Source organism: Phyllostomus discolor, chromosome 12, assembly GCF_004126475.2.
Source record: "Phyllostomus discolor isolate MPI-MPIP mPhyDis1 chromosome 12, mPhyDis1.pri.v3, whole genome shotgun sequence".
Classification (NCBI taxonomy): Eukaryota; Metazoa; Chordata; class Mammalia; order Chiroptera; family Phyllostomidae; genus Phyllostomus; species Phyllostomus discolor.
In genome coordinates this window covers 69,057,621-69,073,668 of record NC_040914.2, presented here as the reverse complement: position 1 = coordinate 69,073,668, position 16,048 = coordinate 69,057,621, and the positions used below count along the sequence as shown (strand labels likewise).

At 47.9% G+C, this 16,048-nt stretch overlaps 2 protein-coding genes across 2 annotated transcripts in view; one reads left to right on the top strand and one right to left on the bottom strand.

Moving 5' to 3' along the window:
* Positions 1–442, top strand: part of MAF (MAF bZIP transcription factor) — a 329,202-nt gene extending 328,760 nt beyond the window's left edge. The window contains exon 3 of the mRNA XM_036012924.1: positions 310–442. The gene's annotated coding sequence lies outside the window, so the exon portion shown is untranslated. The remainder of the gene's footprint in view (positions 1–309) is intronic.
* Positions 443–568: 126 nt separating this feature from the next.
* WWOX (WW domain containing oxidoreductase) overlaps positions 569–16,048 on the bottom strand; it is an 899,405-nt gene continuing 883,925 nt past the window's right edge. The window contains exon 9 of the mRNA XM_028534727.2: positions 569–1,732. Coding sequence (XP_028390528.1) covers positions 1,541–1,732 — 192 coding nt within the window. The 3' untranslated portion in view covers positions 569–1,540. The remainder of the gene's footprint in view (positions 1,733–16,048) is intronic.

Here is a 16,048-nt window from a genome sequence, read left to right as displayed (position 1 = left end):
CACACCCTGCCCCAGCCTTCCTGGTGTTTTAGCAAAAGCATTCTCTTCCTCTGGTCAAATGGGACCTCCTCACGCCCCTGGAATGGCCTGGAAAACAAGGTGCCAGTGGAAAGGGGGTGAGGGGGAAGGAGCCTCCAAAACACCCACATTCTAATGCGTGGAGATGTTCTCTGATCACCAGGAACTTGGTAATTGCAGGGTGAGCAGACCGCCGAGGACCGGAATAACCCACTGTAAGTAATAACAAAACCTCTTTAGGTGAAATTAAACAATCCTCATGTTTCTTTTTCTTTTTTTTCCCTTCAACAGAAAATATGACGCTGGCATGCTAATTGCGTGAGACAACACGGCCCACAGACAGCCACAAAGCACAAAAACAAAACAAACTCAGAGAAGAAGCAAGAATGGTGTTTTCCTGGCATTGACAAGAAGCGCTTTATTTTTCCTCTAGATTTCTTTTCTAAAAAAAAAAACAAAAACAAAAAACAAAACAAAAAAACAGCAACAACAAAAAACACCCCCAAACTGGAACTGAAACATTTAAAGAAAGATGACAAACGTCAGGTGATACTATTTGAGCATGTTCTTTTATTAAGCATAGGCAGGGAGGGGTGACAGGAATTTTCAGCAGGACGCTGGCTGAGGCAGGCGCACTAAGAAGCTGCGACCCTCCACCATCGGGATGCTTATTGCAATTGTGAATGAAGAATGAAGGGACTGACTTTTCACCCCCACCCCAGAATGATCCTATACATTCTCATGGACACAATGCTTCCTTCCTTCCCTGTCGGTCAAGGTATCGAGGGGTTGCTTGGCAAAATTTGTTTGCTGTAATCTCTAAAGAATTTTTGTATAGTTTGGCAAGGGAGTCAAAGGACTAGTACCTTCCTCTGTCTATCCCACTGATTTCTCAGCATCACAGTGTCACCTCCATCTTTGCTGACGGGGACAAGGTTCAGCAGTCCCTCCCCCGGAGTTGCCAAGCCCACTGAGACTTGGTCGGAATGAACAAAACAATAATGATCTCTTGGATCAATGCAGCAAAGAAGGATACACCCTCACTTTTCTTTCCTAAACAGGAGGAAGCTCCTGGTTGCAGTGTGGCCGTAGTGGCTGCAGCTGTGATGGTGGCTATTGGGGCGGGGCAGGGGGAGTGGGGGACAGAGGGCACCAGGCTACTCTAGACAACGAGAGGGAATTGCTTGGGCTTCTACAAGGACACAAGGACCCCACATACCAACGGAGTGTTCCCTTTCACACAGGCCACCGCCAGGAGAGCAAAGGGACCCAAGCCTAAGCCAGCCCCAGGAGCACCCCTGGAATCAATTCCCTGCTTCCCATTGGTACTTAATGTTTTCCCATCTGCAGTGACTACTCTTACTCCCTTTACTCTGGCGGACCTGTGTGGGAGGGACATGGAAAGGCACCTGGGAGAGTAAGTTGGAAAGTGTCCTGCGTTGGCAGTGGCGCAGGGCACGCACATGGTGGGGGGGGGGGGGGATGGGGGGCGGTGCGTGCCCAGGTCTGCCTGGGCTCGCGTTCAGCCGGCCTGGCCTTCCCCGAGCGCTTCCTGGATCAGCCTCTCGCTGAGCGCCCACAGGGCCCGGGCGGTCTCTTCGCTCTGGGCTTCCTCCGAGGGCAGGCAGCGGCAGCAGTTGTTGAAATACATCCCTCCCAGGCCCTCCAGCTCGGGAGCAGCAGCACAGTAGACGGTGGTGGCAGCTCCTTGTTGCTGGAAATCAAAGGGAAAAGACAAAAAAACTTGTTTTTAATTTTTTTTTAAGAAAAGAGGTGATGAGATGACTTTCTTTTGACTGGGAATTAGCAAGCCTCTTCCTTCCTGCTCGGCCTGGATGCAAGTGGATCTCTCAGCGCCGTGGCAAAGGGGGCCAGCTGCAGCGCGCAGGCGGTAAAACGGAGGGTCACCCTGGAAAAGCGGGCTCCTAAGCCCCCTGGTGTCTAGAATGCCCACCTCACCCCATCTCGGAAGCTAAACCCTGCTCCTCGAGCTGACGTGGCTCTTCACACCTCGTACAGGGAGAGGCTTCGAAAATAAATACACGCATCAAGCGACCACATCAGATGTCTCTCCCCAGCAAAGAGGGAAAGATGGCAAGAAGGAACTCATCTAGCCCCTTGAGTTCTCCGTGCATAATGCATTTGGACACCAAGATGCTTCTAGAACCTTCTGTCTGAACTAAATCAACTACTTTACTAACGGCCCATTAGTAGAAAACCCGAGCAGGACTGGTGCCCCATCTTTCCTTTAGGCTTTGCCTGTGGTGCTGAAGTGCTGTGTTCAGGGGGAGGGTTTGCAACACTACGTTGAAATGTTTAACACCCATATACCCTTGTTCCTCACCACACATGTATACATACACACATGAACATATTCCCCACCATACATACATGCCTCATGCAGACACATAACACATTTATTCATCCAGATCCTAGGAAACCCTTTTTTTAAAGGTCAATTCATCCCATATTTGCACTGGGGCAGGGACTTAGGGGGCACACCTCCTCCCAGTCCACTGCAACATGCAAGTTGCAATGAGTGCAATTGATCACTTTCAATTCACCTTTTGAGTAATGGTCGGCGCTGTGGCTAGGGATGTGTGTGCCGAGGAGGCCCCATATCATTCAGGCTGACAGAATACTGTCAGGGATGCTGTAAAGAGGGCAAGAAATCACTTTGCTTTGCAAGCCATAATTAAAAATAATAGGCTGGTGTTCGTAGGGAAACACGGTAGGCACGGCTCTAATTTAAAACCAATACAGTTTATCTGGCATCTTATGATTATTTATGTGCATCACAGCCCTGTTGCATCAACTAATTATAGGCTGATGGGGAGGGGGGGTGCAGAAGAGGGTGGAGAAAGGTAACCAGGGGTCAGGTCACCATTAGAAAAACATTAGGGACATTTGATTGAGAGGGGAGTGCGTTTCTGTCCCCACCCAAATCCTGCCATTTTTCTGCCCCCGCAAGCTTTGTTTAACGTTGTGCCCAAGCACAGTGCTTAGTGGACAACCACGCTCTGCACATGGTTTGGGTGGGCTCACCGTGACTGTGGTCTGGAACCTTTGGGAGTCACGGTCAGTCTGAGGGTCGGGGTCTCAAGATGTCAGACCTTCAGGAGAGTGCTACAAAACAGGCTTGCGTTTTAGTTGTTTGTTTGGGGGGAGCTTCAGCGTCAGGGTCTGTGGTCACTTTTGAATTAGTGTGAGAACCAAATGGTCAAATATAGTCAAGGGACACAACGGTGGGGAGGGGTGTGGGGAGGGGTGTGGAGAGGAGTGGGCATGGGATAGAGGTGAGTTCTGGCCACAGCTGGTGCTTGACTGTCCTGGACAAGCCCCGTTAGTTCAGAATCTGAACACTGGACATGACCTGGACTTACTTAAATAGTAACTGGTTTGTTGCTTCCCCAGCCCACGCACCGTGCCCACTCCCCAGATAGCCAGTTATTTCCTCGGATTCAGCTCTTTCTTTTGAAATCGATTGTGTGGCTCAAGTCTAATGGAAAGAAGTTCATGTCATCCAAGTCTTCTTCCACAGAATTCTTATTCCTAACGACCCTTTGTTTAGTGCCTGGCATATTCCTCTAAAGAATTTCAAGAGGCTTCTCTGACCCCTTGCATCTCATGTGTGGAAAGAAGGGAAGCAAAGTGCCTCTAAAGACAAATTGAAGAATTGAGATGCTTGCCCTGCTAACTCAAGCCAAATATCATTTTGGCTTTGCTCCTTAGCAGAGTTCAGGTGGAGATGGCGTTCTGCATAATTTTCTGGATATCTATCTTAGATTTCCATTTTACTTGGCAGCTGCCAAAACCACCAAAGAGTGGTCAGGTGATTTACCGTCCACTCTAAGGGGCGAGAGAATCCAACCAGCTCACCTCCACACCCAGGCTCCCCACCCCCACTCGAGAATCTTTCTCATACCGGCATTTACACAGCACGACAAACTGGCCTTTCACAGTTCCACCAATCCTGAGAAAAGATTAAAGTAGGCCACTTGGGAAAGCAGAAGGCGGAATTCTTCCAAACCCAATGTAATATTTTGCCACTGTGACCTTCTAAAATGATATCACATCGCACTCTTGCATTGTTGGAATGGTATTTTCGTAAAGAAATTCTGCACTTACGTTGATTCAGAACCGCACCGATGAGGGAGCTGGCGGCATGCATTTTCCCTCCATGGAATCTGAACGCAATTGCAATTGACCTCATTCCGTATAGACCTACCTTTGGCTATCCTGATGAAAGCCATACATTTCAGAAAACCCCAGTCTCTCATCAAGAGCTGGCTTTTTTCTTTTGCCACCAGGCTTGGGGTGAGCCAGCACATAAATCACATTGAGTGGCTCTGGCTTTGTAGAAGGGCACGGGATAGCAGGGGCAGCCGAAAGCAAAGACCACCTTCTCCACTCGAAGATCAACCATGTATGTCTGGCAAAGACCCCTCAGTGATTCACACTCAATTCAGCCAGTACTCGATTTCCTTTCCTTTCCTTTCCTGCTAGACAGCTAAGCAGTGACAAGATCTTTTAGTCCCAAGCCCACTACTCTCTTGGCTTCTTGGGGAATTCCCTTTTCAGTTATACCAACAGCAGCCTCTGAGTGACATCTTTATATGAACACGTGTGACGACAGTTTAATAACAAGTTCCGATTTTTGGCTCATCTGCTTCTCGGCCTGCCTATCATCAGAATGAGAAGGAGACACATCAGGGAAATCTCATTAGTAAATAAGCCGGTCTTGCTCACACAAGATAAAACCCCTTCACACTGATAGAAACAAATTTAGAAGAGCACTTTCATCACCATTAAGTGACTTCCATGCCACCTGCGGGGTGGGGGGCATCCGTGCATAAGTCAGAGAAGAGGAAAGAGTCCTATAAGGGAAACGGTATTACCAACTCCATTACCAAATACCTGAAGAGGCATCTAGGGAGTTGTCACCGCTGCTTACTGATCCGTTGTGATAAGATAACAGCAACACCTTGGTGTCCAGACACTGGCTAGGGCTGCGGGTCCCCCTGAGCAATTTTTTGAAGAACAGTTTCTCAGAAGCCTGTGGGGCTTCAGCCGCTAATCACAAGCCCTGGGGTGCAGCGCCCCCATCCTGTGGGACTGGTGATGAGTTAGGGTGTGCATGACACGGGGCTGAGAATTTCTGGGAAGCCCGGTGGAACCTTTCATCACGCCTGAATGCCATTTCTGATCTAATCAAACATTTGTGAGCTGCCAGGCAACTGTGCCATCAATCTTGATAGTGTATGTAAAATTACCCAGGATTCTTGTTTGGGATTAAGTTAAGAGTATCTTGGTAATAAAGGTTCATCATTCTCTTTCAGAAATCATTTGTCAGGTTTGCAGCACAATCTCCAACTACAGGAAGGTAGAGTTAGAAAGCAGTTGCTGTTTATTTATAGTTGAGGCCCTGAGACCTAAATTATACATCCTTCCCCAAGCCTTTGTTGGGCTGGAAATGTTTAAGTAGCCGCTTTTCATCAACATTTATTTGATAACTGCTAGCCATCCATTTGTAGTTGTCAGTGTGGAATCAAAATGAATATTGACTCTTTTTAAAGGGAAAGGTACAGAGGTTTCTAATAGACAATATATAGTAAAGGAAAAGCCACCCACCTACTGATATTTGTAATGCATTGTTAGTACTCTAATATAACTTAAGTTTTAATAAGGGCACATATCACACAACTAACATTTAGTTTTCAAGTTTCTCTATTTTAAATGCATGCTTATTTAAAAAAAAAAGAAGAGATTCCTGTCTCAAAGTAGATTTAACTAGAAGATGTATAAAAATAGACACTGTCACAGAATATCTCTATATATTCAATGATTCTGAGGGTAGAGGTTCTAAGATTGCTTCATCACAGATCTACAGATATTAGGAGATGGCACAGAATATGTTGAATGAATCCACTTTTGCAGAAGGTAAAGATGTGCAAAGGAAGTGTCAGGAACTTAGGGAACTTAGCCTGGGCTTGGAACCCCGAGGGCAGGGAGAAGGGCCCTTTGGAAGAGGGCAGTGATCAGTGTGCCCCGTGCCTGGGGCAACGAGGTGATCCGGAGTGAGCAGGTGCAGCAGAAAGAGAAGGCAGGCGCCTCTTCAAGTCCTCCATGCTCTCCCTGTTTCTCATCCGGGGTCAGTGAGACACAATGAACACTTCCCGAATGCAAAACCAGCCACCCAGGCGTGGCTCCGTGAATACCGCAGAATAATCTACCCCAGAGCCTTGGAGTGAGCGCACCTGTCTTAAGTGGAATAAATATCACCCCCACACTCTCTGTCTTCTCCATCGCCTGAGAGAGGGGTCATAACCATGCCAATGGAGAAGTGCAAACACCATGTTTTGGAGTTCATCTCCATATACGCATCACAGTTTGTGTATTCCTCCAAAACAATCACAGTTGGAACCTCTGATTTTGAAGACAAACAAAAGCAAGCTGTTCTGTATAAAAGCTGAGGTGGTGAGTTCCGTACTTCCCGAGAACAGTCTCCTAAGCTGACAAATGGGCCATGTGTTTTATTCGTTCACAGTGTCATGCAGCTTGGACAGGAGTGAGGCTCCTGGGCCACCCCTGTCAGCACAGCCACATCCGACAAGTCACCCCCTTCCTCCACTGTGACATTTGCATGAGGTCGTGTAGTAAGTGTAGTCAGCCAACATGCCAGCTTATACCAGAATGATGTGAGAGGGTAGGAGAGAACAGAGAACTCAAGTTGAAGGGCTGTCTTCCAAATGGTCATGCTTTTCCAGTGAGTTTTTGCAAACAGGGACCGCTCGTGTGGTGGCAATGGCTGGCCTTAACCGAGAGCTTACACTGGTTCAGGCAGGCCCTGCACAGAAGGCTTTCTGAGCACCACATTCTCGCCCCAACACCCCTTTAGGAGCTGGGGACAAATATTTGTGGAGAAGCCCACTCATTACCAGAGACCAAAAGCAACTTGTCCGAAGTCAAAGTCACACAGATGATCGTACAGGGGACCTGCTTCGGAATTCGGACAGACTGCCCTGCGAACCCCCCTGCCCAAACACGTGACACAGATATTTGCATATCGCCCAGTCCCTGTCCTGTGTCTCCCATGTGGCTGAAGCTTCCTTACGAGGAGGGCCTCTTTGCCTTCTCCGTCACAGCGCGACACCCTGACACCATGGCCTAACGTGAAACGTGGGGTTTGCCTGGTGCTCACCTGAGAAATGCTCAGAGGAGATTTTTCCATTGTTGATTTAGTCAGTGAACTCAGTTGAAATTCTATCCATTTGGATGGACAAAAGTGAGGATTCAGCGAAACCTCAGAAGATCCAGTAGCAAATGACCCTTAACTAAAAGGGCACCTGGTTCAAAATGCCACCTCCAGGTGCCAGCTTGGCCCAGCTGAGGAACCTCCTCTTGGAGGACAGACTGTTTGCAAAGTGGAAACCACGTCAGAACCAGTAAACCTAAGCGGTCTTCATTTTGTGAATTCACGGACAAGTCAAGTGAGTGTGGCCTTTCGGAGGATGACCTCTGACGCCCCAGGTCAGGTTTGCAGTGGACACTCTCATCCCACGCCCTTCCCCGCTCTCCCTCAGCTAATTCCTAACAAACCGATTCCTGCAAACTCCTAGCAACCGATTCCTACAAAGGCTTTCAACAATACAGGCTTAGTTACATGCAGATACTTCCTGTGGGTGTGCCAACAGTGTCCCCGTGGCCTTCAGGAGCTGGGATCGTAGGCTGTTCTCAACATGTATTGTAGAAGAACACACACACACAATTGCTCCAACCGAATAGTGAAGAAGATTGGGACAGTGGCCATTTGTTGTTAACTGTGGAGGCTTTAAATGTCCGAGAGCATGTTCCTGAGACTGACTGAGATCACATTGAGATTCTTAGCCTCGCAGGAGAGGATGTGACCACTCTGACACAATCGACTCGGACAAAGTGTTTGGGTGTTTGCCTCTTGCCACAAGGAAATGGTTTCATTGCTAAACACATGTTCACGAATGTGAAAAACCTCAGAAGTTCCTTTCCAGTTGACTCTCTGTCCCACGGTGGGTGAAGGGGTGTCATCGCTCACCACCACTGGGGATGTAGTCTCTGAAAAGGGTGTGATGGCCGTGGGAGGGCTGAGCAGTGGGATATGCCCATCCATCTCCATAAATGCACCTGGTCCAGCATAGTCCACAACCCACCACTGCAGGCGGGCTCCTGGGTGAAATGTTTGAGGGGAAACAAACGTGATGCTGCTTTCAGATGTCAGCCCTATGCCCCCAGGCCTCCATTTGGAGAGACTCTATGAGTCAACCCTGAGCCTTTCTCCTTTGCAGTTCCGTCATCCCAAATATTATGCCCCACATCCCAGTGAGACTACCAAGGCCACGCCATTCTTCCTGATGAGAGACGTGGCTTTCTAGCAAGACTGCTGGGGAGTTTGCAGAGACAGACTGGCAGACCAGCGGGGAAGGGGCTGGCAAGTCAGGAGCGTTGCTGTTATTTCTCTGAGAAATATTTGCAGGAAAAAGCCCGGACACCAGTAGGTTCAGGATGGGAAAATGGAAAACATTTTTTTAAGCGAGAGAATATATTTGTCCTTGCTAGCCTTAAGTGTGGGGGAGGAACAGGTGGCCAGTCCCAGCCATCCAGAGGGGTCCAGAGCCCTGTTTGTGTTGGGCAGGCCGGGCAGGGCAGGGGAGGACTCTCACTTAGCCCTCAGCGGGACTTAAGGGCAGAGTGACCTTGGTAGGCTTTCAGGACCTGTGTTTTCACTTTGGTGAACTGTTCCAACTTTCCCTTGAAATAAACAGGGCCCTTTTCATACCTCCTCCCTGTTCCAGAATCCTTGCCATACAGGATCCCAGGGTTCTGTGAAAGATTTATGATTGGACCCAAAAGAGTGGAAGCATACAATTTAGAATGATTCCACCTTTCTGGGACCGCTATTATTATGGGACTCTACAGTGCTTTGGTTGGGGACAGGGAGGTGCCCCTTGGAACAGGTGGAGGAAAAAGGGATGGATTCAAGGACAGTCCAGGTAGGCAATGTCATGCACGTATATTCCACCTGCATCTGTGCCCGCCAAAGACATTCCAGAACTGAATGGCCGGAGAGATGGTCATTGCAATGAAGAGAATATCGTTGACTGTATCCATGAATAGATTCCCTGGGCATCGCCTGCCAGTGCTCCTGGAATACCCATACTGCTCAAAGTGCAGTTTCCTTCTAAATGGGTTTTCTCTTGCTGGGACAGAACACTGCACTGCAGCATCTATCGTTCCATGGTTTGGTTTGAAACAGCCACGCAGAAGAGCCATAGAGAGCCACCACCAAAATATGCACCATCCTTCGACGTGGAACAAATCTGATGGCGTGTTGCTGAGGTTCTCCAAGCAGGCCACCTCAATGCCAGTGCAGAAGGAAATACTGAGTGTTTATAAGAGATGAAAGAAGATACTCAGCCGGTTTTCATTTGAAACATTTTACATGCTTACTTGATGTCTTTAACCTCGGTTATAGCTAGTTCTGTATAATGTATATATATGTATGCCTTTGTATTTGCCATGTACACTGTTATAAATCTTTGACATTATTGCCAGGCAGAATTCATGGGTTCGGTTCTAATGTCCTGGAGCAAAGAATGCCTTCATAGTATAGGTGAAACTAAAACCTCCCCCTTCCTTTATACACAGTCACTCTGTCCCATTGGCCTGCCACATTGGCCCTCCTAGAACATCAAGAGCTGACTGCTTTTGTGAGCAGGTAGGATCACAGGGCAAACCCCAAACAAGCTGTTTGTTTCCATTTCAAGGCGGACAATTCATGTACACAGGGTCACATAAATGTCTGACAACATTGTTCTGGAAACACATGGGGAGGCATAAACCCCACAGGATGTCCTGATGGGGCCACGTCATGGTACGAAACTAACTCTCAACTCTGTTGCCCAGAAACAAACAGGAAAACGGACTTTGTAATAGTGCAGATCCCGGACGCAGGCCCCCACGTCCAACCCCACTGCTTCTAGTCGAGCACAACGGCTGCGGGTCTGTGCATTTCCAGAGAGAGCTCCCTCGAACAGATCGTTTCTCAGGCTCAAAGACGCTGGCCTTGTTAATATTTCATGTAGAACATAGTGTGGAGAGTGTCTCATTTATATTACTTCCATAATTAATGGTGATAGCTTAGGCGCGGCCTTTACAAAGAGAGATCTCGTCACAGTGGTCGATGGGTAATGAGAAACAATAGATATTTCATTCACCAGCAGCTTGTCGCTAGTTAGTAGGAAATGATCATGTGTGCTGTTGCTTTAATTGCCAGGGTAAATAATTCTGCCTCGGTGTTAGTGAACATTTTAAAGCACTTGATGCAAATAGACTAGAAACAAAACAAACAAAAAAATTTACCTTGATGATGTAACACCTTAGCATAGAAAGTTACAAAGGTATGTGTTTTTTTAATTGCATTCTATCACGCAACTATTAAATATGCATGTACTGACTACTCATCTACTGTATTTTAGGAAATACAATTAGGCCACCTTTCTCTTCCTGCGTAGACTGTAAATAACTGTAGATCTTTCTCTTGTTTCCCTATGTAAATACATGTAAATACTAACAAGCTATGCATGCTGACATTCTAGGCAATTTCAGGTAATTTTATAATCTGCAGGCATGTACTTGAACTGGTTTGTTAAAAGGAAAAAAAAACCCTCTCAAACTCTTTAAAGCTGAATAGACATTAAAGATTTCTTCCTAGACCGTGGTGGCCTCTTTCGTTTGCCGTCTCATCCCCGAACAGAGTCCCAGGCTTCCCTCACCTCCTCCAGGGGAGAGACGCCTGGGCGCGCGGGGGCCCAGGAGCAACGCCTGAGCTGTGTGGCTTGGGTTTTACACACTTTTTATGGGTTTTCTGAAATATTTCTAGAATTGTAAATAGGCATCTTTGAATTTTCTAGCAAAAGAGTCGGGAGTAAAAAGAATTCCTACCCAGCGTTCCCCTATATGTGCCAAACAGGGCTAGGTGCTTTACGTCCCAAAACCCCTGCAAAAGGGTCCTGTCCCTCCTAGTTCAAAGATGCAGAAATCAGTCGTTGCAAGAGCAGACTTGCCTAAAGTGACCAAACTATTAAATGCCTCCAAAGCTCTGTCCTGTCTACCAAGGCTCAGTAAACTTTTTTTGCAACGGGTCAGAGAGGAACTATTTTTGGCTCTTTGGGCTGTACAGTGCCTGTCAAAACTACTCCAGCTCACCACGGTTTTTGGCCATAGCCAACACACACACAAATGGGCAGAGTTGTGTTTCAATAAAGCTTTATTTGCAAAAACAGGCAGTGGGCTGGATTTGGTCCACAGGCCTCTGTTTGCCCACCTCTGCCCCGTATCCTGTGAAAACTCACTTGCTCTTCAACAGACCATTAACATTTTCCTTCTGAGTATGTGTTTGATGGACAGAGAAATCATTTGGTCAATTGAAAGTTCTCCGTCTATTCCCTGCAGGTAGCAGCACTATTTGCAGAAGCCATAAAATAATAAGGAGGTGAGCAAAAATGAAGTTCTTTGAGTTTATAAATCAAGCTGTCTTCCTCAGACAAATCTCATGGACAGGTTTCAATTTAGTTATCTTTTGTTTTCATAAATGGAGGAGAAAAAAGTATGAAAGACTAAGGTAAAAAAAAAGAAAGGAAGAAATCAAGAGACGCTCGCTTTTCAGTGAGGGGAAGGAGGCTATTACCTCAGGTCTCTATGGAAACCAAGCAGTGCACAAACTTTTTAATGGCTGGAAAACAGCGTTTGCATTTGAAGATGTTTTCCCCAAGTATCATGCTTCTGTGTAAATGCATTAATTGACAGTTTCCTTCAGGACGTTTTTATTGAAGTTTCCAAACTTAATTTGATGGCATGAGGGACTCCCTGGAGCCCTTGAAGAATGCCGCGAAGTTAGGTCCTTAGAAAAATGAGGCAGCTCTGGCACTGCGTACAAATCCAGGCCGATTCTCCTGCAAAGCAAGTGAAGAATCAGCCCTCGTCCCCTGCAGGTTTCCATTTAAAAAGCCCTCTGTGTTCTTGTGGGATGGGAGACACACCTTCTAAGCTCTACTGAACAAGCTTGAGCATCATCTCTCAGTCCTGGAGGGAACTGGGGGGAAGGAATAGGGAGAGGAAAGATTTGGGTGCCTTCACAGATTGGATGGCATTGTGGGATGGTGGAAAAAGCCAGAGAGCTGATGCCAGAAATACTTGAGCCTGAATCCTGGCTCTGACACATGGCAGCTCTGTGACAACACACTGAGCCTCAGTTTCCTCACCCATGAAACAGGCATAACACCAGCCCATGCATGTGGATCTCAGCAGGATTAGTGATAACGTTAGGCCATTTCCTGAGTACACAGTACGTGCTAGTTCAAAGGTAGCTACAATTCCATTTATTAAAAGGTTAAAGAAGGAAGCACATAGATCAAAATATCTTGCCTTTCCTTCATGCAAGAGACTTAAAAACACGGGAAAGGGAGGGGATGATGGCCCTCTAGGCAAGAAAGTCAAGGGCTGGTCACCTTTCTCACCAAGTCGTACCCGGTGTCTCTGGGCACCACACTGCGGGAGAGTGGCTTGTTTCCTATCTCCAGGCTTACACTTTTCTCTTGGTTCGAAATTCTCCCTCCTCTTCAACTTCACACTCAAAAGCTGCATATCACCCACTTTTTGGCCTTCCCTCTAGAGACTCGCCTGTCACCTGGCCCAGTGCCTCACCTTTAGCTGGATGGCCCAGCCCAGGTACAGTCTTATCACAGCAGTCACTTTCCAGCCCTTCTGTTCCCTCGTTCCAAACCCATCCTGAGCTCTTGCATATTGGCCAGGGAGAGTGTGAGCCACAACAGCTCCCTTAGGCCGGAGAGTCCAGTCCCAACGGCAATAGTCGTCAACAACAGAAAACACTAACGCTGCTGGTGATGGCCTATTTTGTGCCAAGGACCGGTTATTACTTCTCATTCTCAGAAGGAGATGGAGGCTGAAGGAGATCAAGTAACTCACGGCCATGTACCTGGGACATGCTGGAACTAAGACCCAAACCATGTCCATCTCAGTTCAAAGCCCACGTTCTCGCTCGTGGCTCATGCTTTCTAGCCCATATGCTGTTCACTCTGTGACCTCCTGAAATTATGCATAAATGTGGGGACCTAGTCCCATGAAGCTATGTACATATTCTTTCTCTGGGTGATCGGATCTCTCTGCTGGCCAAACCCCGGTCCATGAGGCCTCAGGGACCTTTGTCCTCCTCTCTGAGCCCATTTCTCAGTCCTCAGACCCCTGGGCTGGGGATATCATTTGTGCCTGCATATGATTTTGGACAATACTTCAGAGGGGGTCTGAGCCCCATCCCTGCCATGTTCCTCTTCTGCAAATTGCTCCTCACATAGGGAGGACTTGGCAGCTGGCAAGGCTTGGGTCAACGGCTGCGCATTTGGGGGCCATCTGGCCGAGTGTCCCAGGGCGGGCTCACGATAAGCAACTGCAGTTGGAACTGTCCTGCCTTCAGTGCAGAGAAGTGCTGAACTCATGACAGTGGGATACACTGAGGAACACCTTACTCTGCACGTTTGGTTTTTTGCCCCGTCTGGCTGCCACACCTGGTAGGCGCCATCCTCTCACAACTGCCTGGCTTGTAAAACGAAGGCACACAATATGTTAGCAGCTCCCAGGCAAGGCGTCAGTGAGGACACAAGCTAGCTGTGTCGCTGGCCCCTAGGTTGTCAAGGGGGGTTGAAAATCTGTCCTTCACTGCCTGTGCCCTCTGGATTCCCAACTGAATGACTTCACAAGGCAGCCCCCTTGGTGGAGGACTCCCATACGGGGCCTGGATACCTTCTGTGCTACTTTCTAGGTGCCAAGCCCCAGAATTTTGCCTGAAATCTTGTGGGACCCCTGGGCAGGTGTTATTATGCCCATTTTGTTTATAGGGAAACGGAGGCTCATGCAAGTTAAGTGACTTAGTAACCAATAGCTCTTGTTTGCTGAGTTCTGATCACGTGCCACCTGTCTACTGCATGCTAAGGGACTGACGTGCCTTTCACGCTGCCCAAGAGGGCCTCCCCTGTGCCAGGATCCTTTGAGGCCATTGACATGCACCATCCCCAGTTACAGGCAGGCGCTGAAGCACAGAGGCAGGGGTCCAAAAGCAAGCGGCAGAGTCAGGAGCCAAACCCCATCCCTTGGGCTGCAGACCCCCACACTTAGCCACGGCGCCAGGGTAAATGGGGAGGCGTTTCCCGTCCACGTGACATGGGAGCATTGCACGCCCACAGGTGAAGGTTCTGCACGATTGTCACAGTAGATCTTTGAACAATAACAAGTAGGACAGCATCCCAGGCTTTCATTAAATGTCTTTCCAGTGCTGCCTCATCTCTAATACTCCCAATCTGACGGACGTGGAACCCGAGGTTCGGAAAGGTTAAGCATTGCTCAAGGCCACACGGCTAGTGAGTACCAGTACTGGAATTTGAACCTGGGGTGTCCATGCCCTTAACCCCTTTCCCAGATGGCATCTTTGGCCACAGCATTCAGGCCTTCCCTATGACGTTGGTCACTTGCTTGTCCAGCGGTGGGATGAGTGTCTCCAGCTAGGTGCTCCACAAGGGGCGTTAGAGCCTTGGGCATGAAGCTAACACTGAAACGGGGGCCAGCAATTCAACTACCCAAGAAAAACTCATGAGAGGGAGGCCATTGGTTACCCTGAATCTATGATCAAAGAGTAGAGCATGTCCCACAAAGGAGCAACCTCTTACTAAAAGGATAACCTTTAATAAGAGAAAAAGGGGAGGAGTTAATGTTCCCAACTGCTTTTAACCTGTACTATTCTCTAAGGCTGCTTCTTGTTCCCTAGGTTTTGGCAAAGGAGCGACTGATTTAAACTGTTACACATATCAGGGCAGATCCACAATTGCCCAAGATTTTAGCACCACTTCACCCCTCCCTGGAGCCTGAGAAGCATGACTTCCTGGTAACTGGAAAGATACAGCTTCAGGTCCACGACCACAGCATCTCTAGGGTCCATGTACCAACCATGTCCCATCTTCACCGTGAGATGTACCCCATCCATTGTCCAGGGTGTTCACGCTTTCACTATAGTCAATAGAAAGTACTAGGGGGGTGGGAATGAACTGCCAACCTATGGCTTTTGTCTGGTATAATGGAATTGCCTTGCTAAGGCAACACAAAGTCTCAGCTTACCACCGCAGCCACCTCTTTGTGCGGGTGAGGAGTGTTAATAAGCTAATTAAAATGGACTTTTCCATGAGCTGCTTTGCTTTGCTTCAGTGACATATCGGTGAATGAAGGGTTCATGACAGTGGCCTAGTGGTAAGTGATGAACATCTGGGGAGAGGAGCCTTGGTGTGTAGTGCCTGCCAAACCCTGTGGTGTAAACACCCGCCACAGGAGCGGCAGAACGCAGAGCTGGGAAGACATCCGCACAATCAGCTCATGAAAGCTGGTGCGATCCCACTCCAGAACTTGATGAGTGGATGGCCTGCGGAATCCAGCAGTGGGGATTGTTTGAGGAACATCACAAGATGTGATAAAACGGGTCAGGACCTCAAGACATGTAAAGCACTTTGGGAAAGTATAAACCCAAACCAGTATGGGATACTGGGGGGCCAGAGTGACACAGACTTGTGACTTCTAGATATTGCTCACGTTGGTCCCCTAAACTTAAAAGCTGATTCCACTCAGGAGGCTCCCCAGGATCTATGTAGCCATAATTGCCAACACATATTTAGTAATGAGTCCTAAACACCATTCCAGAAACTTTGCAACATCCTCTTACTATTGCAACAGTTCTGCAAGGTAGATAAGAGCACCATTGTAGAGATAAGCAGACTGAAGTTCAAGGAGTTGGAACTTACTTGAGGTTACACAGAGCTCTTGAAATGCAGTGCCAGGATCCAATCCCAGATATACCTGATTCCAGACCTCACCATTTCCCCAGCTCACCAGGGAAATAACTGTGCTCTCTGGGAGTTCTGCATCCTCGAAAACACCACAT